Consider the following 26,661-nt stretch of genomic DNA (forward strand, 5'->3'; position numbering starts at 1 on the left):
ACAGGAACCCACACCAGGACCACACGCCACACTCCCCAGAGAGGGTGGGGAAGAGAGTATGTGTGTGTGAGAGTGAGTGTGTGTGTGTGTGTGTGTGTGTGTGTGTGTGTGTGTGTGTGTGTGTGTGTGTGTGTGTGTGTGTGTGTGTGTGTGTGTGTGAGTGTGTGTGTGTGTGTGTGTGTGTGTGTGTGAGGGGATGAGTGTAAACAAGAAAGTGAGAGGGCAAATGGAATACAAAGTGTGAGAAAGAACAACTGAAACTGAAACAGAGACTAAAATAGAGTTTGTTAAATATAAAACAGAATGTGAAACAAGACATTTACATTGTCAGTGGGTATGTTTTCATACACTTAATCCGATCATAATCAGATTTCTGCAGTTATCTTAGTTTTCAAGTGGTAAACGCCACAGTCCAATTTCAGACTATGGACTGAAAATCAGAATTTAAAATCAGATAAAGAGAGCTGGATTATATCTTAATAATCTGATTTCTCAGCATATGTATACCTCTACTCAGATTTCACGTGGTTGCATGCATAACCATATAGAGGTTATGTGTTGTGCATCACCCACAAAATGGCTACCAAACATTTTGTGGAAAAGGCAATGGGAAAAAAAATTTAAATGCACACATTAATGACCATAGTCCCCGCCCCTTCCTATGGTCTAGCACTAAACTCCGCCCCTTCCCCCTCCCCTTACCTGACTCTCAGCCCGCCCTCCACCTGGTTGACATTTACACAGATGCAGTGGATTAGTGTCATATGGAGCGTGGCGTCTGAGAGGACTCGTGGTAGACGGGTGACATCTCCAGAATGGCAGCTTCACCTCCCGCCGTGGGGAGAGCTGACGATATACAACACAAACAGCTGTTCCTACATTATCCTATTATCTTACTATTTACTTTAAAACAATACTGTAATGCTCTGTTCTGTGTATCCTTTCCTACATAAGGAAAATTTTATGCATGTGCTAAAAAATGCTGTCCAAAACATTTAAAAAGTACCCTAAAACAGCTTGGCCATGAGAGAAGACTGTAAGGGGAGACAGTGTCACGTCTGCTGCATGATTGGACGTGATGTAGAGTGTGACAGAGGACACTAAAAAACTACTATTTTGCCAGAAAAATAACAAGCATAAACACCATCTTCTTAATGAGAAGAGTTCATATGTTGCTTTAAAATTCAAACTAGATTCAAGTTTTATATAAACGTGCTGTGATTCCATTGCGGCCACTAGATGGCAGTCTTCCCACACTGCAGGAAACGTAGTGCTCCGTAGTGTCCGCTCTGAACACACCTGTCGTGAGAGACCAGGCTACCATCAAGTGAGTGAGGGAAGGTCACGCAGCAGGTCACACACGTTCATCGTCACTACAGAATGAGCGACATCACGCCACAGTGGAGAGAGTTCTGCAAAAAGGGCGTAGTCAGGTGTGTCGACGAGGGAGAAGAGGGTTCGCACCCAGGTGCGGCTCTGGGAGCGTTAAATGAGATGATGACATCACACGAGCAGTTAATGAGATGACATGGCGCAAGGTTCGGGACGTTAACACCGATCCAGCCAGATCGGACGAGCACAAACGCCAAGTCGCTTATGCCGTGAGGACACTGATGCAGATCAGACTCCTCATAAAGTGCAATCAGGATCGATTAGATGCGCATTTAAAAATGCGTCAGAGTAATGAAATAAAGGGAAGGAAGAGAGTTGTTTCCTTCCGGATGGGAGGAAGATCGATGTCTGACTGCCGTGGTGGAGGACCGGACTTCATAGCAATTACCATGAGTTATGGGACCCCAATGGAGCTAGGCAGCCAGTTCAGATGGCTGTTACATCAGCATGACTGAGACTTTCAGAAAGCTCTCTTAAGTTTGGACCCTCTAAAACCTGCACCTGATGTACACGAGAGTAATACCAAAGGAAAAATCAGTCACCAGAACTGAAGGACCCGTGGAAAGGCGGCTTGCGCTGTGCCAGTGAGAGGTGGAGCCCGGGCGGAAGACTTACATCGAACTCGTTGAGTGCGGCGGCCAGCTCCCCGATGCCAGCGTGGCCGTGCTTCTCTTCGGTGGGCGAGGAGGCCTGCGCGGCGCCCGAGATGCCCCCGATGGCCTCCTGCACCTGCTTGAAGACGTAGTCGCGGTTGGCGCGAGTGGCCGCCACGTCCGGGTGACGCAGGAAGGCCTGGGAGGCCGTGTACAGCATGGTGGCGTTCTTCTTCAGCGCCCCGCGGGCCGCCGCCATCTCGTCCCGGCACTGCGGGTCCTTCAGCTCCTACACACACACACACACACACACACACACACACACACACACACACACACACACACACACACACACACACACACACACAGTCATCAGACAGGCACAGATGTGATGATTCAGGGGCTGAGTTAGTTAAGCTTGGCCACCTCTTTAATGGCTTATGGTCATGTCTGGTGTTCAGGGAGGCAGAGATGATGACTGTTGCGATGGCAGGTCCACACACCTGCTGCCTGCGAGCTGCCACATAATTCAGCTTCACCATCTCTTTCCCAAACTCCTTAAAACGGTTGGCCAGGTCCTGCTCGTTAGTAGCATTCTTCACTGCCTCGAGGGCCTCCTCCACCTGCCACACACACACACACACACACACACACACACGAGAAGATGCATGCACACATTCAGGTGCCAATTAAGCACCTAAATGCATCACCTTTGCAGGAGAAGAAAAAAACACAGCCCATCCCTTTGTAGATTAATGAGCTTGAATGTATCTTCACATGCTCCCTAACTCACTCTCTTACTAGTGAACATTCATTCTCACATCAATATAAGTGACAAATCTACCCGTTCTTTCGGGGAAGTGTTGGAAGCCCCTTCTACTAATGCCTCTACCTTCTACTAATGCCTCTACCATGCCTCCGTCATCAACATTGTGTCAAAATAATAATAAAGGCAGAAACAAGTTGCCCCCAAATGTTCTGTGTTGGGAGGGTTTGAACCTCCCTAACCCTAAACCTGTTTTGCTTCAGGTATATCTTAAACATTATCAAAGGAATAGAGCCATAGGCTTGTGCACACATCTCCTATTGAGCTCAGCAGTCCGCACGCTCAGTCAGGAGTTAACTCGCATGGTTAAAGGAGTCACAGCTAACTCGCATGGTTAAAGGAGTCACAGCTAACTCGCATGGTTAAAGGGGTCACAGCTAACTCGCATGGTTAAAGGGGTCACAGTTAACTCGCATGGTTAAAGGGTTCACAGATAACTTGCATGGTTAAAGAGGTCACAGCTAACTTGCATGGTTAAAGAGGTCACAGCTAACTCGCATGGTTAAAGGGATCACAGTTACCTCGCATGGTTAAAGGGGTCACAGCTAACTCGCATGGTTAAAGGGGTCACAGCTAACTCGCATGGTTAAAGGAGTCACAGCTAACTCGCATGGGTAAAGGAGTCACAGCTAACTCGCATGGTTTAAGGAGTCACAGCAAACTCGCATGGTTTAAGGAGTCACAGCAAACTCGCATGGTTTAAGGAGTCACAGCAAACTCGCATGGTTAAAGGGGTCACAGCTAACTCGCATGGTTAAAGGGGTCACAGCTAACTCGCATGGTTAAAGGGGTCACAGCTAACTCGCATGGTTAAAGGAGTCACAGCTAACTCGCATGGTTAAAGGAGTCACAGCAAACTCGCATGGTTAAAGGAGTCACAGCTAACTCGCATGGTTAAAGAGGTCACAGCTAACTTGCATGGTTAAAGGAGTCACAGCTAACTCGCATGGTTAAAGGGGTCACAGCTAACTCGCATGGTTAAAGGGGTCACAGCTAACTCGCATGGTTAAAGGAGTCACAGCAAACTTGCATGGTTAAAGGAGTCACAGCAAACTCGCATGGTTAAAGGAGTCACAGCTAACTCGCATGGTTAAAGGGGTCACAGCTAACTCGCATGGTTAAAGGAGTCACAGCTAACTCGCATGGTTAAAGGGGTCACAGCTAACTCGCATGGTTAAAGGAGTCACAGCTAACTCGCATGGTTAAAGGAGTCACAGCTAACTCGCATGGTTAAAGGAGTCACAGCTAACTTGCATGGTTAAAGGGGTCACAGCTAACTCGCATGGTTAAAGGAGTCACAGCTAACTCGCATGGTTAAAGGAGTCACAGCTAACTCGCATGGTTAAAGGGGTCACAGCTAACTCGCATGGTTAAAGGAGTCACAGCTAACTCGCATGGTTAAAGGAGTCACAGCTAACTCGCATGGTTAAAGGAGTCACAGCTAACTCGCATGGTTAAAGGAGTCACAGCTAACTCGCATGGTTAAAGGGGTCACAGCTAACTCGCATGGTTAAAGGGGTCACAGCTAACTCGCATGGTTAAAGGAGTCACAGCTAACTCGCATGGTTAAAGGAGTCACAGCTAACTCGCATGGTTAAAGGAGTCACAGCTAAATCGCATGGTTAAAGGGGTCACAGCTAACTCGCATGGTTAAAGGAGTCACAGCTAACTTGCATGGTTAAAGGAGTCACAGCTAACTCGCATGGTTAAAGGGGTCACAGCTAACTCGCATGGTTAAAGGGGTCACAGCTAACTCGCATGGTTAAAGGAGTCACAGCTAACTCGCATGGTTAAAGAGGTCACAGCTAACTCGCATGGTTAAAGGAGTCACAGCTAACTCGCATGGTTAAAGGGGTCACAGCTAAATCGCATGGTTAAAGGGGTCACAGCTAACTCGCATGGTTAAAGGAGTCACAGCTAACTTGCATGGTTAAAGGAGTCACAGCTAACTCGCATGGTTAAAGGGGTCACAGCTAACTCGCATGGTTAAAGGGGTCACTGCTATAAGATCCAAGTGCTCCAGCACTCATCCATCCAGGATCCAAGCAACATAAGGAAGCTTGAGTTTTAGCCCTGTAATGGTCCCTTCCTCTACACCCTTGTCTCTGTGGTGAAGGTCCCCCCCCCCCACTGGTTTGTTTTTCCTCTTCGTCCTGTTATCATGTCAGCTTGTGCACTGTTTACACTCTCCACGTGTTGCCATGCCGACCCTCGTTAGCTGTTCATTAGCGGTGTTCCCAGCTTCACCTGTTCCTCATTTCCATGACTAATTCCAACCTGTATATATTCCTTCTGTTTACGGATATTCGTGCCTGCTGGTTTGCTTTCGTTTTCAATTAAACACTTTTTTTTTCTTTCTTTTTGGAGTCGTGTCTACATCCTGCCTGTTTTCACATGCCATGCCTCGTCACAATCACTGTGCTAATGCTTTGGTGAGGAACTGCGGGACAGGGTCGGAACTGTTAGAGGGACGTGAGTGAGAACTCCCAACTATGCCCAGGACTGGTGAAGGAGAGTTTTACATAACTCCTGCCTGCTTCAAACATACGTGGAGAGGTCAATCACAGAGAGCAATGAGTGGTTGTGTGAGAGAGAGAGAGAAGCAAGGAGAGGCAGAGGGAGAGAATAATAAAGAGAATGAGGGAGAGGGGAGAGAGAGAGGAGGAGAAAGAGCAGAGAGATTTGTTCTAGGGAGTCCAGCTGAGAGGGAGTCGGAGTCAGTGGCATCTTTGATGTGTGAGTGAGTGGATATGAAACTGGTCTCAAGCAAAGAGGAGAACACAGCAGACCAGCAGAACAACTCCCACAGCTACACGACTGACTTTAGGACCTGGATCTGTGTGCACAGGGGCATGACTTACAGGCAGAAGTCTTCAAAGTTGGTTTGAAGAAACTATTAATGACTCACAACAAGGTCAGAGGAGAGGAGACCAGAGAGGGGAGAGAGGAGAGGAGGGGAGAGAGGAGAAGAGAGAGGAGTCTTACAATTTTGAGGTGTGCCAGAAGCCTCATGACGTCCGCCATATCTGCGAGGATGAGGAGGCGTGTGACGGCAGAGAGCAGCGCGCGTGCCGCACGGACCATGGTGCCCCGCTTCACCGACGAACACGGGTCATCAGCGAACTCTGAGGAGGCCACACGCATCGTCTCTCCTGGGGGGTACACACACACACACACACACACACACACACACACACAAGCACACACACACACACACACACACACACACACACACACACGCGCACACACGCGCACACACACACAACCCCACACGCAGGCACACGCGCATACATATGCACACATGTACAAACATATGCACAAATACACACACATTTATACACACACAAGCACACAAAAAGAGACACACAGACACACGATTATATAGGCAGACAAACACAATATAAAACAAACATTTGCTTATTCAAGCTAATTAGTGCACCTGCCAAACATGGAAAATATGAAATAGTGTAACACTGAAATTTGTCATTTTGTACACAATAGTATTTTTCCCCCCAACTGTTTGAGAGTACATGAAAGTAAGCCGTGGTTTGATCTGAAAAGCTGTAATTTTCCATCTGAGAATGAAACACTTTGCTTTTGTACCTTCAAAAACACTCCAGCGTGATTATGGGAAACTGCTACGGGTTCTAGCTGTATAACTTCCCGGAGTTTTAATTAGAGTCAAAAGCACACAGGAGAGAATGGAAGACCCTCTGTGTTACAGAACAAACACATGCAAATACACACACACACACACACACACACACACACACACACACACACACACACACAATCTTTCACGCGTGTACTTCTAGCGGGGGCACGTCACCGTGGCAACACCCCTGACTAAAGCACGTCAGTCAAAGGACAAGAAGTAATCCTGCATTCACTGGCATGGGGGGGGGGGGGGGGGAGAGCTCTAGAATCTTCCATTCAGACCGATCAGACTGGGCTTGAAGCCGTGGGCAGTTCCATTAACAGCCCACAGAGAGTCGGAGTGCTACACAAAAGCAGGTTAATCCTCCAAAAACCTGGACCCTTACAAACATGCGGTGCAAACCCACAGCTAAAATCTCAGTCATCTACACAGAACTCTCCTTAAGGTGAGGTGAGTGGACCTTTGCCAAATCTCACCACTAACACAGCCTGATCTGGGGTCAGAGCAATAGAAAGGTCCTAGTCAGCTCTACAGAGTTGTCCTTAGGTTAAGTGGCCGTAAAACCCACACAAAAGCCTACCAGTAAAAGAGCCTGATCTCGGATCTGAGCGACGGGAGAATCCTTGTGCAGTGCTCTACACTCTAAGCCAAGTGCCAGATCATTTATGAAGTCCTGACTGCCACCTCAGAGTGGATAACCAAAACCACCTCAGAAAATGGCAATGGGTAACTGAGTCAATGGAAGGACACAGAGAGTCCAAGCTGACCTACCAACACGACTCTCCTTCAAACAAACCAATCAGCTTTGTCCATTTTGCCTTATGCAAATGCAGATTGGGGCATTTCTACCTGTGGCTGCAAATTACAGGAGAGACTCAATTCAAATAGGGTGATGTAGCACCTGGGAGGCAATTTACCAAGCCTGGAAGGCATTTTTAATTTATTTATGAGCCTTGAAGCCTGGAACGTTTTATGAGAATGGAGATTGTGTCAATTAATAGTACTGAAGGACATGTCCTAATATTTTGTGCACTTCATGGCTGCAGACGTGACAAGAAAACGACTATGAGTAAAGACTCTACGTAGACGTTCAGGTCAGATTACTCTAAACCAGGTCCATGTCAAACTCGTGAAGTTAAATACGCCTTACCCAGTGGGCTATTTTGGTTTTAGTGTACATCTTGCGTCTTCTGGTGGGTGTCACCTTCTCTTAATTCTTCCAACGAAGGAATCTCAAATTTCAGTTCAGTTTCAGTATTCATTTGTGGTAAATTGTTTTGGAATCCAAAGTTATATCTGCTATAGAGAACATTTGGTACCCCCGCAAAAGCCCTATTCATTCATTCAAGTCTTGTTATTGTCTTTGCAGATGAATGACATTCATCTTCTTTACAAAGTGCCTACTAACTACAGGAGCAATTTTACTGGCCTGCCCACACAAATTAGCACTCTTTACTGAACCTGGGAGGGAGAGAGAAAGAAAGAAAGAGAGAGAGAGAGGGAGAGAGAGAGTGAAAGAGAGACAGAGAGCGAGAGAGAGAGTGAAAGAGAGACAGTGAGAGAGAGAGAGAGAGAGAGAGAGAGAGAGAGAGAGAGTGAGTGTGTGTGTGTGTGTGTGTGTGTGTGTGTGTGTGTGTGTGTGTGTGTGTGTGTGCATGTGTGTTAGTGAAGAAATGTCAGAAATCTCATTCAGGAACTCCATGTCCTTACGGAAATCTCGGAAATTTTACACATCATCATTAGAGATCGCTGATTGATTTCTCTCCTTTTCTCTCCTATTAAACTCTCTCCTTTGCTCTCCTATCACATTTTCTCCTTTATTTTTTCCTCCTTCTTCCTCCCCTCATCATCATCCCCAGCTGTTCTCCATGCTGTCTGAAAGGCGTGTGCTTCAAGGCAGCGCGCGTGGCCGGCAGTAGAGTGCCATTCAAATAAACACATGCACACTGGAGACCCGCCGGGCCCTTCTGATGTCATCTACAGGAGAGTGAAATACATCTGGGCCACACTGCAGGACTGATAATTACCCAGAGCCACAGACACCCGCCACGCTGAAGATAAACAAGACAGTGGCCACATATGCAGAAAGATTACTTGGCAGGCACTCCATCTCTCTCTCTCTCTCTCACACACACACACACACACACACACAAACAAACACACTGCTCCTGCTCAATAAGAGCCATGCCCCTTGCTCTTTTGAATTGAATCAGAACCAAGCAGATTTCCTGGCCTTGCCTGGCCCAAATGCCAAGGTCAGCTGGTCAGGGATAACAGGAAGCAGGAGAATCCCAATCGATTACACTCCAGTTAAACGCCAAGGTTTCCTATAAGCTCCTATAAGGTAATTTCCTTACATACAAATGAAGACATGTTAATGACCACACAAAACATACACATCTAAAATGTCAATCAAGCATCCATTAATCATTCTAAAAACATTTCCAGTTTGCATTGAAATAAATGGTTTAATAAATTATCTTAATGCAATTTTCCAGTACACATGTGCACATAATTAGTTTTTGACATACAATAAAACATTTGACGGCATTATTTCTGATTATTAATATTACACAAATACGCCTCCCAACTCACTTAGGTAGGAATCTGTGGCTGGGAATGAGAATAATTGTTATTATCAACTTCAAATTAGGCCTGGGAATTGCTAAATGAACAAATGATTAACCATCCAATTAGCGCTCAAGATAGCTGGTGAGGAAATGACTGATCATTAAACTGAAATGTCGTTTAGCTGAAAGCACGTGACTGCTAAGAGATGTGTGAGGAGTCCAGACGTCATTGGTACTACAGGCTTCATCACCTAGATACTGAGGTGTGAGTAGTTGGGTGATAATGAATGTAACTGTAACTCTGCTGTCCAGTGCACAGTCTCAAATAGTGCATTAGTCACTGCAGAAACTCCACGGTTTATTTTGCGGTTTAGTTTAAGAAACACAACCAAAAAAGCCCCTCATAAGTGGGATCACGTGTTTTCATTCTATAGTATGAAAGCTCCAGCTTCACCCGAAGTTTGAAAAGTGTGTGTGTGTGTGTGTGTGTTTGAGAGAGAGAGAGAGAGAGAGAGGAGAGAGAGAGAGAGAGAGAGAGAGAGAGAGAGAGAGAGAGAGAGAGAGAGAGAGAGACAATAAGTCGTCAGTAAGACTAAGTTGATTATATGGCAGAGTCAGAGTCCTGACTCAACAAATCTGCCGTTTGGGGTCTTGGCACACACACACACACACACACACACACACACACACACACACACACACACACACACACACACACACACACACACCCATTCAGCACTACATTCTCCTTCCTCTACGCACTCATAACTGTCATTATTGGGGTGAGTGGATCCTCTAAAGCTGGCTGAGCGTTTGCAGCTGTACCTGCCTGGATCTGGTCTAACAGAAACACACGCTCTCTGCCCTCAGTGACCACGCCTTCATTACGCCTCACTCGTTCCCTCTCACGCTCACGCTCTCTCACTCTCTCTTCCACGATCGATCAGCTAATGAGAAGAAAATGAGAAAATGAGGAATGGCAGCGCGGCGATGACGTTGCGTCTGAGATACAGACGGCCCAGAGAGAGGCGGGTCCCCGGGGAGGAGGAGCGGTAGGTGGGGACGGGCCCAGCCCACGGTGCTCAAGCCCACGGACCTCAGACACAGCACAGAAGGGCAGAGAGTCTCAGACGAGCAAGTCTGGACAGTTCAGAGCGGCTCGGTGCCCCCCGACCCCCCCGTGTGGACAGTCACAACAGGGCAACCAACGCAGCATCGGCTACACCACGGCCGTCCCCACCCGCTCCACCCTCCAGTCCAAGACGGATGACTTGTTTGTGCCCGGGCGGCACACCGGCACCGGGGTCTCGCCCACCCCTGCCGGCACGCGTCCTTATCGGGAAGATAATGGGGGGGAAACGAAACGGGCTTCCTTCTGCTGCCACGCGCTCCTCAGAGCGAGTACCTCAGGGGCGGGAGAGCAAAGACCCGCCTGCCTTAATTCCAACCCCCGACCGGCAGGCCGAGCAGGGCCGCGGCACAAACCACTCACTCCCCGCCGCTGGGCTCCCACCAAGAGATTAAAGAGCCGCTTGCTTTTCTGATTAAATTCTCATCACGCAGAAACAACAAAGCAGACGTAATGAAACGGGGACCCGCGTGAACCTGCGCCGGGCTCTGCCTGTGCATATGCCGCTCAGCTGAGTCCCGCTTCACGTAGTCGCGGGACTCGCTGTTAACGCCACGGGGACAGCAGACGGCCCGAACCATGGGCAAAGGGGCACGTTCAGTCAATCGGTCCTCGCTGGGTTGAGATCAAGCATCCATGTGAAACAGGGAAGGACCGTAAGAAAAATTTACAAGAGGGTCAGTCTCATCAGAACAGCAGAGAGACAAAAGGATGAGAGATGCAGAGACAGAGGGAGACAGAGGGAGACAGGACCCAGGACCAAACACAGAAATAACACGATAGGAGACTCTGATATGAGCAAATATAAAAGGGCAGGTTCTCTGGATCCCACTGCTATGGGGACACACATCTAAGATCTCTGCAGTGACACCAAACCTTCTGATGTGAGAATCCCCATACGCAGCAAGATAATAGAGTAAAACAATAACTGTAGTAGGTTATATATACGTTTTCGCTGCTTCATTAAAAGATTTTGACTTAGGTTTATAACATAATTCTAACAAACATGCTTTCATTTGGAATTTTAATTCATTGTTACAAATGATAACATCTCTATCTTTCCATCTCTCCAAAGCTTCAAGTGAGCTGAAGGAAGACGGATGTGTGCAACCAGAGCAGTAACCATGTGCCATTTTGTGAGACATAATTTAGCTGACCACAGGTGCTCTGGAAAAGATCATATGTCTGTAGAGAGAGAGAGAGAGAGAGAGAGAGAAAGAGATGGAGGGATGGGTGATGGAGGCAGAACAGCAAAAGAAAACAAAAAGAAAAAGGTAGAAGAGAAGGTTCAGAGAAACAACAGATAATAAAATAAGAGCCTCACTGCTCCAGAGAGACCTGTAATGTTCCTCTACATCAGTGGAGGACTATTATACACATGAGAGGCCGGGAGATTGGGTCAGTCACATGTTCAAGGTCCAAGTGCCCATATGAAAAGCTGAGAAATTACAATTTCTCAAAGAGCTATTCTGTCAAAAAGCCCCAGCTGACCAGTAATTTCAGATGTAACTTTTATCAGGCAGGTTCACCATCAAATCCAGACCAGTGGCTGTAATTCTGTTATATATAACCGGTCACTGCTTTTTTCTGTTATGATTGTATCCCTGTGCACCTAGATGAAGTCAGATGGTCTTCTACACACATCAGTTGTCATGACGCAGTAATCTGCGTAAGACCGTATGACGCACTACGGGACGTTCCCTCCCAGTTATGAAAAGTGCAGCCATAGTCTCCCAGTCAACTGGAGGTCTTTCGTCTCTGACTCACTTCCTGTACCACTTCCTCTACATTTAAAGGAAGAAAAAGGAGTGTCCTGCCTAGACCCGACGAACGTTCAAGTGCCTATTGAACTATGATAGACCTTGGAGCATGTAGGAGTCTGTCCAACACATATTAGATACATGAGTACCAAGGTGCTTACAGGATGGGGTTTCTGGACCGCCAAGGGGCGGGGTTTTGAATATCTCACCTTGCTTGCGGACCTCATCCACAGCGGCGATCAGCTCATCCTTGAGGTCCTGGCTGTCCTTAGCGATCTGCTCTCCCTTTTCCAGAAAGTTCTGCGTGGCCTGCTCTACAGACAAGGCCAGCACATGGGCCTTCTTAGAGCGACCTTTCTTCTTACTGGACGGCCCTTTGTTGCTGGTGTTCACCAGGGTAGTCACCTGCAAGAGAGTAGGCGGAGTCATGTCAGTGGGTGGAGTTTAACGGTGACGCTCCGCTCGTCAGTCAAGCGATCCTGAAGCCTCCCTGTGATTAAAACAAAACTATTCCCTTCTTAAAATGAGGGTCAGGAATTTCTGGTCATGCGCCCAAGAGTGGAGTGTGTATGGAGCCGCTCATTTGCATCGCATTACAAAGGACACGCCGCATATTCTCGGGGATTTCATGGCCCGTCTCTCCTGGACAAAACCTCTCCTCCTCCGCCGTTCACTCGGCATGGTGCGGGGGCGACGCATGACGTCACGGGTCTCACACCTGTGCAGAGCCACAGGTAAGACCCGGAGCTTCAGGCCACACGCTTTAATAAGCCCAGAAAACATCAGAGCCTGTATCCTATGTATGTGTTGTAATGTAGCTTAATACATTATGTGTAGACTAGGGGTGTATTCAACTAAGGATTTTCATAGTCGAATCTGATTCGTCAGCTTTCCCCTTTAGTCGACTAATAGTCGAATCGGGTTTATTTTTATTTTTTTAATTTAGAGCACCTTAAACGGGATCCCGTTCTCATTCAGGACTTTTTTCCTCTTCAAAGTAAAAACCTAAAACACTCAGATAAATGAATAAACACGGTAGGTTGGCTTTATTCAGCTTTTATTTATTTACTTATTTATTTTTTAATGAAACGTTAGAGAACATTAACCGTAAGTGCGCAATGCGCATATCGAACTGTCAGACAGGCACTGTGCAAAATGTCAAAAATATTTTAAACAAAATATGCCTGCCTGAAAATACAAAAACAATTGCCACACAACAGCAAAAAAAATACAAGGAAAGGTTCAAGTAACGGGGTTTAAAAGCAAACAACAACAAAAAATGTTTATATACTTGCCGAGACGCACCGCGACGAGACGAGACGACACGACTGAAACGACAAGTTTTTTTCGCCTTACGCGTTTTAAATGGTAAGCCATGTTGGTTGTTGTCGTGCGAAATGAAAGACGTTGATGACATAACTTGCACTTTACTTTGTTTGATTCATCTTTATGTTTTTCAAAATACTTTTGAAGTTTTTTAGTAGCCGTTATAATCTCGGCAGATGCTACGCGTATTCTGTTGCGTGTTCAGCTCCGCTTGTTTGGATTGTACAACTGCAGGTTGTGATTTATTAATGTGTAGTAAGGAAGATGCCTATTGTTAATGCATCTTGCTGTCATTTTAAAATATTTATTAACAGAAATTAGGATTATTTTATTTGACAAAAGGCTATATATAACGAAAACAGACATTTCATGTAACAACTAATGCTTAGCTGCATCCTTGGGCACCCCCATGCAGTTAGAATGGTACATTCGACTATGACGTTCATAGTCGACTAGGGGGTATAGTCGACTATAGTCGAATCAGCGACTATTGGAGGTCACCCCTAGTGTAGACACAAAACTTCAAACATCACTGCTTTATTTTTGTATTAGGTATTGTTTCTGAGAAAGTCACACAGAGCTTGGCCGTGTTACTTTTGATCAGGGCCAATCAAATGCTCTTGAGTGGGACGTGGGACAGAGAGAATAGAGGGGAGTCCGGTGCCACATTCCCACCAATGAGAAAAGTCTGGAGTCTGTCTCTGGTCTCTAGTCGTGAAGCCATGTGCCAGAACTTCCAGAGCAGTGCCGAGGTGTTCTGAGGTTCACCATCAGGGATAACGTCAGGGAGGGCCTGGTTCAGACAGTCCACACAAATCAAAGGTGCTGTTATACAGGAGTGAGGACAACTGCTGTGTTAGGCTGTCAAAGCTGGAGAAACACTGCAGTGAAATGCAACATGGAGGCAATTTCTTCAAACACCACGGGCCCGTTTTAGGTAGCCATGTTTGGGTCATATCATGCTCTTATCTCTGGGGTTTCACTCAGAGATAAGGTGCAGGTTGCTGGTGCAATATATATGGGTGCTGCAATCCAGGGGATGCCAATTGTGTTGCTAGAATAAGGAAAACACACTGTCCAATGGCAGATTCCACAGCCCCAGTGTGTTTTCCGGAATAGAGTCATAAACCAGGAGCCTCTATAGTTCAGCATGAACTCAGTCACGACCAGAACGGGCACATGTGAATAATCATATTGAGGTGGGAGTGAGCTGGTGTCATGAAGGCAGACTGACTGAACTATGCAAAACATTCAAGTCATTTTGATGATGGCCTGAAGCAGAAGCTTGAGTAGATTCCGATGACATCAGCTTATCTAGGGTTTATGGGAAGGTCTTGTTTTGGGATGAAGAAGGTCTTACAAATCCAGACCATCAACAAACAGACCTCCATAGAATCTGGGCTCTGGAAGCCATTTGACAAAGCCTGGCATTATGTGTAGCAGAATCTGGAGTAGAGAAAAGATTTAAAGGAGATTCAAAGGAGGTCAAAGTGGAAGATAAGCCCAGGGCAGTAGTCAGTGCTGCCCTGTCATACATTATTTCGGGGGAGAGAATTTACCACTGCCGTGCAGGATAAAAACTTTGTGCTAAACATGACCTTGTGCATAGCAATCACAAGCATCTTAGCGGAGCTGACAACATTGAAAGAAAAAAAAAACACATCAATAATGTCCATTAACTTTAACAGCACAGGCAAACACAGACATCAGAGTGTATGAAATGAATGAAATGTCGGGTGTGTCTGTTTACACTGCTGTCAGAACATGACAAAGTCAAACACAATGACACTCACTGGAGCAAATGAGATGTTTGTTTCGGAGATGCCGTGACATAGATTGATGAGAGCTAAAACAAAATGGCGTTTCCCTCCAAAAGTGAGAGGCATGGTGAGTTTAACTACACGTACACAGTGTGCTAAGAGCCTGTGGAGCTACTGCTCACTCGCCAATACACACATGGAAATGATGATGGAAAATAAACATGGAAACTCACCCGTTTCCTATGGTTTCCTTTAATTAATTAATGAATTTTATTATAATCTTAGCAAAATTATGACTAAAATATGACACATGGGTTTTGAATAGTGGAATTAAAATGATACCAGACATAGTGATTGGCAAAGCTTCTATCCTTTAAGTCAGTGAGCCTTTCTAAGGGAGGATATTGGAACATGAGGAAAAAACTAAAGCTACAGAAACTTCTCTCCACTAGCATTATTCATATACATATGGCTGTCCTGGAAAAGAATAATACTGGAGACAAATGATGGGTGTCGAGAAGAAAAATGAATCCAAAAAAATAGTAATTACCTCTCACGCTAACACAACAGTCCCAGAAAAACAGGAGCGGAGCCAGCCGCAATATTCAGTCCACAGATGCACACAGTGGTCTTCCCCGGCATCACTGCGTGTTATTATAACCCTTATAATTAGCAATCGCATTAAAGAGACGTATCACTGTTTTCACAGCCCGGACTGAATGTAAAGACAGGCAAATAAAGCTCACTTCCTCATCATGAAACACGACCAGCGCCGGCCATACTGCTCTGCGGCTACAACCATTGATTTAGGCATTGCTTCGGTGGCTAATGCTGTCAGGGCCTGCTAGCCCACCCTTCATCATCCTCACTGCTTGGTCAATAGTGGACTGTGGGGCTGATTACTTAAGCTGAGCTTCCATTAGCGTTAAGGTGTGTTGAAAGGCTGCAGGCGCAGGAATCGACCACTGCGGCTTGATGAACTCGGCCTCGGGGATGGCGCGTGGATCTCGCTGAAATCCAAACCGCACACAGTCGCTGTGACGAAGGCTGAAGGCAGTCACCCTAACGACGACTCCGACCCTGGGCCCACAGGAGATGGGCCGGGTCGTAGAGCCAGAGCACCCTTTTAACCTTCTGACCTTCCTAAGTCACGGTCTCCATCACAGGTGAGCTATACCGTCAGCACTGTCAAAGTCTTTTTAGGATATACATTTTATACTGGTATACTTAAGATGAACACAATAACCAATCATGTAGTGCACACAGAGGCGGGAGAGCCACGGTGTAAAAGGCAGCGCAGCACTGTCACGTGAGGCCTGATCTTCATCTTTCGTTCACTCCTTTCATCTGTTCACTTGCCAGTTTTCGTTTTTTTTTTCTTTTCTAAGGGCAACTAAGCCGCAGGGGAACCTGCAATGGATTTACTGTCTTATCATTTTTCATTTTCTGTTGTTTCTTTCGTTCTCAGCAGATTAAAAAAAAATCCCAATTGATTAAAATGTCTTTTCTTCTGGCCAATTAAAAAAAAAAAAAAAAAGCTGGAGAGTCAATGGCTTCCAGAAACTGCAAGGTAATTACATTTCTCCACCACACAAAGCTTTCAGACACGTTCAACCTGTCGATATATGCAGTCAGCCGTTTCCACCGGACGCTACTATACTGACGCAGACACAGCGTGCGACCTTCTCCAACTTTTTGGGGTTTTTTTGCCGATGCCGGCTGTTAACTGGCAAGAGAACGTAGCTGTGAAGAGGACACGAAACAGAAAATCACAAATCCATCTGCTTACACTGATAAGAACACATCTGGAAAGGGGGTTTAGTCTGAGAGCTATAAGAAGGTGGGGCCGGGATTTGGGGGTAACAGTGCTGGGCAGACCACACTTCCCAAGGATGAGCAGCTCTTTAATTTCATGCCCTTTAAACTAAACCTCTTCACGGTGCCTCTTCTGCCATTTCCTGGATTCTCCTTTACCATCTCAGCATGGAAACGGAAATGTTGAACCCCGGCGCGGTTATGAAGTAGATGGTGCTCGCGGTGCTCGATGATCTTGATGCCACGGGCCCACTTTCGTCACAGCAGCGTGACGGATTACCAGCTCTCGCCTTCCTGCTTTTAACTTAAAACTCGAAACCAAAGACAACTTTGGCATGCACTTCTGATGATCGGCACAGTCTGCGATGCCACCGAAGACACATTAAGTGCTTAAGAAGGTAGATACGGTGTCATAGCCATGGAAGAAAGAGTCTCCACCGCTGAGGGAGTGAAAACAGCCTCGGGCAAGATTTCCTAGAGCCCTCAGTCCTGGAACTGGCTCAGAGCTGTGCAGGAGCAACTTGTCTGGTCTGGAGGAGAACCCAGTGCACTGCAAATAACAATAATAACGAAAAAAAAAAAAAAACCCAAGCCCTTCATTTCAATCTACCGCCCAATACCGCCACTTTTATTCACCACGCCAGCTGAATCCAGAGTGCAGAACTAATCTCAGCACGTATGAAAAGGGGGGAGATGGAGAACGAGCAAAAGGAGGGAGGAGCGAGCCAGAGCCTCCGTCCTAATCCCTCTCCACCTCCGCCCACACCAAATGTCCCTCATCTTCCCTGAAAACGAGGTATTGCAGCCTGTCCATGTGTGCATCAACAGGACCACATGCCATCTGAGAGAGAGAGAGAGAGAGAGAGAGAGAGAGAGTGAGAGAAACACGCAGGGCAGGAGAATACAAACAAGCCCCGAGATGCAAAGGAGAAGAAAAAGAGAAAGTAGGTAAAGTAGATAAAAGTCAATGAAGTGCATTTATCTATGGCTAGTCTCTAAATGTGAAAGTGCACCACCCATAAATCTACTGTAGCCTACCCACGCATGCGCGTGTGTCTGCCCTGTGTGCAGCCTTAATGCAAGTTCATCCTGTGTTTGCAGAGACCTTAAAGTTCTGTCTCATGCACAAATCATGTCATCTCTGACCTGAACGCACCATAAAGTCACTGGTCTCTGATGTTCTCCTGGATTCGGTGTGACAGTCACTAAAGCCACAGATTCTCAGGAGGAGATGTGCAAAAAAGCCTGGAGGCTTTATAAGGTGCTGGGGTGCTATCTTAAAGCAGCATTACATTTTCAGTGGGAAAATCTCAGGTACATATACTGTAATTCACACAACTGGCCAGCTCGCGCTCTCTCTCTCTCTCTCTCTCTCTCTCTCTCTCTCTCTCTCTCTCTCTCTCTCTCTCTCTCTCTCTCTCTGATTTTCAAATAACACCAATTCAAATGCTGACATTTTTTGCCCCCTGTCAACAGCAACAAATAATGATATACAAAAACATTTGACAAGCCACTTGAAGAGGCTCCTTGTGGTATCATTAGACCGTGCCCAATGCCGTCTCCACGCACTCCAACGGTGTCAGGAGCCCTCGCCAATTAACAGGCGGCAACTGTAAGTTGTCACACAGGGCTATATGGCAGGCAGCCGATCGCATTCTGGCAGCAGAGAAAAAGGAGCGTGTGAAGGGAGGAGGTGGACAGAGGGAGGAAAAAACCCTCAGGGAAGAGTGGCAGAGGAGGACCGGGGACGAGCAGACGCACGCACGCTCGCACGCACCTGCAGATCCAATACCCAGGCACCGCCAGAGCTCAATTTAAAGAGAAATCTCGTCCAGGCGTGGGGCTGGTGGAGGAGGGAGGTGACAGTTCGGTGGGGTGCAGGACTTAGTCAGAGTGGCTCCGGCCCGCCTGCAAACGAGGGGAGCCAAACATAGCTTCGCTTTAGCAGGAGAGAGGCGCCAGACGCTGACGGCTCGGACCAGCAGAGCCGGGGGTGGTGGGGGGAGGGGGGGTTAATCCAGATTACCCAGCTAGTCGGGCTGAGCTAACGCTAATTTGAAGCAAAGTCAACTTCACACTCTTTGGTCTCATGTGTGTCACCGGTGAGTGAGTAGCAATCGGGAGGCTGGAATGAATACTGCACTGCTCCCGGTGTCTTCACAGCAACACCAGTAGCCTTTCCTGCTCCAGACACGGCTCTGAACACGACAGAAACTACAGAGAACAGCGCCAATTAAAAGACGCTATTGCTGTCTGTATGTTTTACAGCGTTATTGTAAAATACTGTTAAATGTTCTGCTGTTGTCGTTTGCTGCAGTGGCTACAAAAATCACTTTGGCAGTATAGGAAACAAGGTGCGATAAAACCGCCACAAGAATATTAACACCGTGCATGTGTTAAGTGACCGGAACCTGCGAATGGGGTGCAATAAAGCCCCGGGCCATTGTGAGCGCACCGTCAGACTGATGTTGTGCTTCTCCCATTGGCCGCAGAGAACGCCGGCCGCGTTTCGTCACGGACCAATAACGCCAGACTCTCACGATCCATCCTGCGCGCCGGACAGCGGAGCCTCTGGACACGGGCGATACGGACGGTCCTGCGTCGGGGTTCGATTTTCCTCTAGCGCCTCCCGAGCACGGCCGCCGACCTGGAGCGCCTGACGCGAGGGGTGGGGGGCGGTGAACTGTGTCGGGGTTGTCTGCTAGCGACGCGGGTGGCGCTCCGCCTGGGTCGTGTGTTTAATTTACCGCCCCGCACTGCTAATAGGAAACACAAGCGTGATGAAATTTGCATGTAAATTTGCATTTTGCTCCTCTGGCTCCTTGAAGTGATGTGGAAGGATGACTGAGTCATGAGCAGCTCCTCCCACGGTGGAGGACTGACCTACGACCTACATACTGTACTGTGTGTGTGTGTGCCAATAACTCATGCATAGTGTATGAGCATACACCTGGGTAAACAGTATGCAAAGGATGCGGGGAGAATAAAGAGAGCGGTAGGGAGAGAGAGGAGGAGATTTTCTCATTATCTTATCAGCAGACCCTCGTCACTCCTTTCGTGACACACAGGTTCAGGCTCATGAAACCGTTTCACGCGCAGTGATAATAGACACTTCCCTGCATGGCCAGAAGACCTACAAAGGCTCCAATAGCTCCGCCCACCCCCTTGCCTCCTACCAGCTGTGAAGGCGGAGCGATGACACGAGACACGCCTCTCCATGCGGCGCTGCCCCGCCCCTAGGTGAAGGTCACCATTCCCCTCCAACAGGGAGGAGGAGTCATCACATGGGGAAGAGGGGGCAGCTGTTTAGCATCTGGGAGGGGTTAACTGTGTGTGTGTGTGTGTGTGTGTGTGTGTGTGTGTGTGTGTGTGTGTGTGTGTGTGTGTGTGTGTGTGAGGCTCAGGGGCGGGGCTCAGGGGTGGGGCTCAGGGGCGGGGCTCAGGGGTGGGGCTCAGGGGCGGGGCTCAGGGGCGGGGCTCAGGGACACCCCACACTCCGGCCCACACATAGCCAACAGAGGCACGCGCATTAAGCTCTGCTCAATTCCATGTTATCCAAGCAGGGGCTTTTTTCTTCCTTTTCCTTTTTTCTTTTCTCTTGCCAGAATGCAGCTGCAGAAAAGCAGGCGTAGAACACAAATGAACAAGCCGAGGGCAACCGTGGGCGGAAGAAACACCCCGAGGTGGCATGAAGACAGGGCCAGATAGCGCTGTCCGCCTCTCACCACACAGGGATTTGGAAAATCACACTCACACACGAGCTGCAATGTAGCTCAGGTCATACGGACCACAAGATAACGGTACGAAACGTACGCAGAGGTACGAGAATACTGGAACACCTCAAAATGAGCAGGAGATGAGATTAGCCGTAGCGTAAAGAGCAGCAGAAGCTGAGCGTGAGACAGTTCCCTTCATCAGTGCTCCACTGAACCTGCTTCCGTTGTAGCTGTGATTATGCAGACGCTCCAGAGAGAAACGGCAGTGGCAGCATCAGAGAGGCCAGCGAAGTTCAGAAACCAGGTCTGACATCATGTGTGGAATAACAGAAAACAGACCAGAACACAAAGAAAGAGACATGGATCTGCGTCCCCGCAAGAAAACAGAAAGTACAGTTAAATTAGCTTGGACGGGGGAAAAAAAAACAACAACTTTAAACAACTAAAATGAAGACACACAGCAATTTCTCTGCTAAGCACAATCAACCCATGCCAAGGACTGCCCCAACTCAAATAAATAAATAATTCAAAATCCACTCAGACATGTGAAGGTTGCAGGCACGTTGATTCAGCAATGCTAATCGTTATGAAAATGTGCTTTATTCTCCTGTGGATGAACCACGCACTTCAGCCCCGCTCACCATGAATAGGAAGGTAGCTGAGAACCCGCCAGACGACCCCACAGTGCCGTCTGAAGACTTCTGAGAGGGCCTTGGAGGCCACCGTCTGCTTTAGTGTCAAGGCTGCCAGGAAGCGTGTAGAAAAGAAGGTAGAGCTTCTGATTTTAACATCACACTCATAAAACGCCATCTGAAATCTCCTTTCAGGCGAGCCAAAGCTTGAGATAGAGTGTGATGTGTCGCCAAACACATTCAGTTTCCCTAGTTATCACGGACAAGGATCATAGTAAAAAAAGGCTAAATAAATACAGTAAGTAATATATAAAGTAATTAGTTACAAGCAATAATTTAAGGAAACAAACCAATTGACTTCTCTGCTTACAGCTGTAAAGCTGTTGTCTGTTTCCATTTAGAATTCCCAGCCATTAGCAGTCCTTAAACAGAAAATGATGAAACTGTAAAGTAATACATTCTGAAACAATTAGAAGACATGTGTAGTTTAAAGACTGCACACGTGAGATCGCTATGTCTCACGTTCGCCTCAGGACACGCGCCTGCCACTACACAACACTGCTCAACTGAACTGCTTCAGTCCATCAACCTGAAGAGATTTACTGAAGCAGTAAATCAGAGAGCCGTGTGTGGGTGGGGGTACGGTGGTGTGGAGAGGAAACCGGCTGAGGTAGTGTTGGGTAGTAATAAGAGCAGATGGCGTTTGGGGGGGATGAGATAAAGAGTAGAAGTATGTCAGGGAGGAGGAGCCTGGCGAGGAGGAGATTCTGGAGGGCGGAGCTGAATCTGGCCCCTCCCCCCTCTCACACTCTCTCTCCATCACACACACTCTGGAGGACCAGAGAGACGGAGGGAGACACAAAGACCAGGACAGAAAAAGAAATGGACAAAGACACTGCAAAAGGCCAGAGAGAGACTAACACTCGGCACAGGCAGAGACGCAGCAACAGTGTGAGTGTGTGAGGGAGAATGAGCGTGAGCAGGCAACTGAGAAAGTGACCAAAAAGCCCATATTAGTCACGAGTGAACAGAACAGCTACAATTAGTGCGTCTGGAGCGTACCAAATGAGGCAACAGTATCTTCAATTGAAAGGAAAACACTTCCTCTGGCGAGAGAACAAACTCTTGTCTTTTATTGCCAAACTTTCGTAAAGACTGCTGGCAGGTCTTGAGCAGCCATGGGGCTGCTCCTTTGCCAGTGAGCTGCTTGGGTGAGTTTCTGGAGTAAGTTTCTGGGGTGAGTTTCTGGAGTGAGCTGCTGGGGTGAGTTTCTGGAGTGAACTGCTGGGGTGAGTTTCTGGGGTGAAATTCTGGAGTGACCTGCTTGGGTGAGCTGCTGGGGTGAGTTTCTGGGGTGAGTTCCTGGAGTCAACTGCTGGAGTGAGTTTCTGGGGTGAGCTGTGCAAGTGAGCGATCCAGCCGCATGCCGAGCAGCTATAGATGCTCCCCGGAGGTACAGCATATCACACTCACACACACACACACACCATGCCACACATACCACACACACACACACACACACACACACACACACACACACACACACACACACACACACTTTCAGCCTGTGACTCCACAGGCAGGTGTTTAGGAGATGACAGGTGATTAGCATCACTCTGCTAATGCTACAGCTCTGATCAAGAGCAGCACAGTGATGAACCGACAGTGATAAATGCTAATAACTCCAGGACAGGAGAAAATACAGTAGAGCGTGGAAGTTCACTGAAAGTGTCTTATGGCAACTCTGGAAGCTAAGACTCAACACGCAAGCTAGCAGTGTACAACAATCACACCAGGTCTACAGCAATTACACCAAGTCTCAGTGGCCATTTCTGTCCCCAAATGTTTGAAAAACTAAATGAATCCTAAAGTGAAAAGAAAAATAAATAAATAAAACAGAAAAAACTGCAAATATTCAAATAACTATTCTAAAAGTAAAAAGGCTTAAAAAGCTAAGTTCAGTTTGAAAACCTAATTACAAATGTTCAAGTAAGCTAAAAGAAAGTGGCTGCATGGTCGACATCTGACTGATGTCATTGAAACATCAGTCAAAGAGAAGCGTCTCATCTTCCTCTCAACGCTCAGCTCCCTCTGAGGTTAACGGAAGCAGACGTTCGTGTAACCTTGTGAGAGCAAGTTGAAGTCTGTAGCCTGAAGTTAATCTGGACGATGATGTCCACATCTTATTTAACTAGCAAACATCAAGCAAAAGTAGTTTTTTTTTTCTTTCCTATATACTAGTCTACTCCGTGATGGATGAAGGTTTATTCAAGGAAGATAATGTTTGAGCTTGAAGCTAAATAATGCAAATGCAGGTCGAGACATTTGCTGCGATGCTGGTTTTGAAGTTGTTCTGCTTCAGAAGTTGAAAAGTGTAACATGACAAGATAGACTTTTTTGTGCAGACAGTGAGACACAGGATTTTAACGCTAGCAAAATGCAGCATATCAATAAGAAATTATATATATATATATATATATATATATATATATATATATATATATATATATATATATATATATATATATAAACACAGCAGAGACATCAGAAACAGCAATAAGAAAAAGAACATGCATACATAATGAATCAACTTAAATAGGTCACAAAAAGACCATTTCCACTCTCAGAGTTTCAGGGTTTTAAGCAAGTGCCACTGAGGAGGATAAACTGTAGCAGTGCGACTTAGGGGTGAGAATAGGGAGTGTGTGGGGTGGGGGGGGTGGGGGGGGGGGTTGATATTGGAGCAGTGGCGAGGTTAACATAGTGGACTTCGGCGGTCAGGGCTATGGTGGAGGGGGTAGATCAGGGCTCAGGCACGACATGGAAAACTCTGCTCACTGAACATTTCACTTCCCTTCCACATCTGCCCTTCGCTCAGCCCTTGGTATCTCTCCATCTTCTCATGTCCCTCCTTCCTGATGCCTCCATCACTTGGGATTGCAACAACTACACTACAGGGATCTGTTTGTCCATCACCCCATCCATCACCACAGGGATCTGTTTGTCCATCACTGCAGGGATCTGTTTGTCCATCACCACAGGGATCTGTTTGTCCATCACCACAGGGATCTGTTTGTCCATCACCACAGGGATCTGTTTATCCATCACCACAGGGATCTGTTTGTCCATCACCACAGGGATCTGTTTATCCATCACCACAGGGATCTGTTTATCCATCACCACAGGGATCTGTTTGTCCATCACCACAGGGATCTGTTTATCCATCACCACAGGGATCTGTTTATCCATCACCACAGGGATCTGTTTGTCCATCACCACAGGGATCTGTTTATCCATCACCACAGGGATCTGTTTGTCCATCACCACAGGGATCTGTTTGTCCATCACCACAGGGATCTGTTTGTCCATCACCACAGGGATCTGTTTGTCCATCACCACAGGGATCTGTTTGTCCATCACCACAGGGATCTGTTTATCCATCACCACAGGGATCTGTTTGTCCATCACCACAGGGATCTGTTTATCCATCACCACAGGGATCTGTTTGTCCATCACCACAGGGATCTGTTTATCCATCACCACAGGGATCTGTTTGTCCATCACCACAGGGATCTGTTTGTCCATCACCACAGGGATCTGTTTATCCATCACCACAGGGATCTGTTTATCCATCACCACAGGGATCTGTTTGTCCATCACCACAGGGATCTGTTTATCCATCACCACAGGGATCTGTTTGTCCATCACCACAGGGATCTGTTTATCCATCACCACAGGGATCTGTTTATCCATCACCACAGGGATCTGTTTATCCATCACCACAGGGATCTGTTTGTCCATCACCACAGGGATCTGTTTATCCATCACCACAGGGATCTGTTTGTCCATCACCACAGGGATCTGTTTATCCATCACCACAGGGATCTGTTTATCCATCACCACAGGGATCTGTTTGTCCATCACCACAGGGATCTGTTTATCCATCACCACAGGGATCTGTTTATCCATCACCACAGGGATCTGTTTATCCATCACCACAGGGATCTGTTTATCCATCACCACAGCCTCCTTCTGCCCTTTGTCCTTCGGCTTGGTATATCATTTTTTTAAAAACAATTCTTCCAGTTCCGTATAATATATTCTAAATATCTCCATTGCCTTGTCACAGTATATAAGGGCATGTTGTCACAGTTGCGTCCAGGAGCTAACTGGCCTGGGTGTTAGGCATGCACTTTGAGGCTTATTCAAGCAGCAACAGAAAAGCACATGATGAAATGAAATGACTGTGTGCTGGACTCCAGGCAGTCCCTCGTTAGTGCCAGTGGGCTCGGCCTGGCTGCATATGCACACTTAATCTGGTCTTTGATATGCTCAGCAATGACAGTGATTAAGAGTGCTGGCAAACGGAGCACAAGTGAGCGTGCTCATGTCAAGGCATTAGCAGTCGAGTGTAGATACTGAGCACACCGAGCTCTAACCTTGAGCGGATGGAAGATCCAGATTATCAAGGGTACCTAAGTAAAGACTTTGGTGGAGGGGCAGGGCTGGAGGTGGTGGTGTGGTAGTGGCTGTTTTTATATTCATGGGCTGGCATATTTCATGAGAGCGGGTTTGTCACGCTCTGGGGTACAGGGATGAGGTGCATCGCTCACTACAACGGGCTGTCTGGTCACCAGACTCCACCGACGCCGAAAGGGAGAGGAACGTGAGGGCGTGTGCGCAAATGTGTGTTCGCCTTCAAAAGATTGAGAGAGTGGCAGACAGAGAGACGGAGCAGAGATGTGCTACGCTGAAAGATGCAACATGAGAGAGCAGTGAGAGCCAATGAGACACGGCCCTACCCACTGGAGTGAAATAGCCCGTAATTAGAGTGGAGGAGAAATATTAATGAGAAATGCAGTTGAAGGTTGAAGAGAGGGTCCCTGGTGAGGCTTCATATGAGAGAAAATGATGAGACAAACAGACAGGAGAACAGAGATGGGGGGGGGGGGGGGGGGGCACAAGAAGCAGGACAGAGTGAAAGCCAGAGAGACCCAAGAGAAAGAATAAGCAAAAATGGGCGTCGGCGGTTGCAGGGAGAAGAAAGAGAAACTGGAGGCAGAGGACATGGCAGCATGTGGACGGGAGCAGAACCAGAAGCTCTCGCTGAGCGGCTGCTTCCGCCATCCGGTGTCTTCGGTCCCGGCTCCCAGGGCGACGCCATGGTCCCTGCACACGCCGCCCGTTAATAAGCCGTCTAATTAACAGCCCCTCTCCCACCCGCCCAATCAGGTTGTATTTCCCGCTGCTCTGAAGAGGCACTGTGAGGGCTGTTGTCGCAGGCCCGCCTCGGGAGGGCCGGGGTCTATTCGTCAGTCCGGTTACAGGAATCGTGGGTGACCTCTAGACCGACGCTTGCTCTCAGCACGGAGCTAGGGCAGGACAGGCTGCCGCATGCTCTGCCTTTCGGAGAGAGGCGGGGCTTTTTGCTGGCCGCACTGCTGTATCCATCCATGGTGTGCTGCCGGTTCCGTTTTCAGAGCC

General features: G+C 47.4%; 1 protein-coding gene across 4 annotated transcripts in view; it reads right to left on the reverse strand.

Moving 5' to 3' along the window:
- Nucleotides 1–26,661, reverse strand: part of ctnna2 (catenin (cadherin-associated protein), alpha 2) — a 334,212-nt gene that overhangs the window by 152,279 nt on the left and 155,272 nt on the right. For all 4 annotated transcript variants that reach the window (XM_077015531.1, XM_077015540.1, XM_077015558.1 and 1 more), the window contains 4 exons: nucleotides 12,138–12,333; nucleotides 5,797–5,963; nucleotides 2,489–2,608; nucleotides 2,008–2,274 (listed from right to left, as the gene is read on the reverse strand). In XM_077015531.1, the coding sequence (XP_076871646.1) occupies nucleotides 2,008–2,274; nucleotides 2,489–2,608; nucleotides 5,797–5,963; nucleotides 12,138–12,333 (750 nt within the window). The remainder of the gene's footprint in view (nucleotides 1–2,007; nucleotides 2,275–2,488; nucleotides 2,609–5,796; nucleotides 5,964–12,137; nucleotides 12,334–26,661) is intronic.

The sequence above is a fragment of the Brachyhypopomus gauderio genome, chromosome 1, assembly GCF_052324685.1.
Source record: "Brachyhypopomus gauderio isolate BG-103 chromosome 1, BGAUD_0.2, whole genome shotgun sequence".
NCBI classification, from domain to species: Eukaryota; Metazoa; Chordata; class Actinopteri; order Gymnotiformes; family Hypopomidae; genus Brachyhypopomus; species Brachyhypopomus gauderio.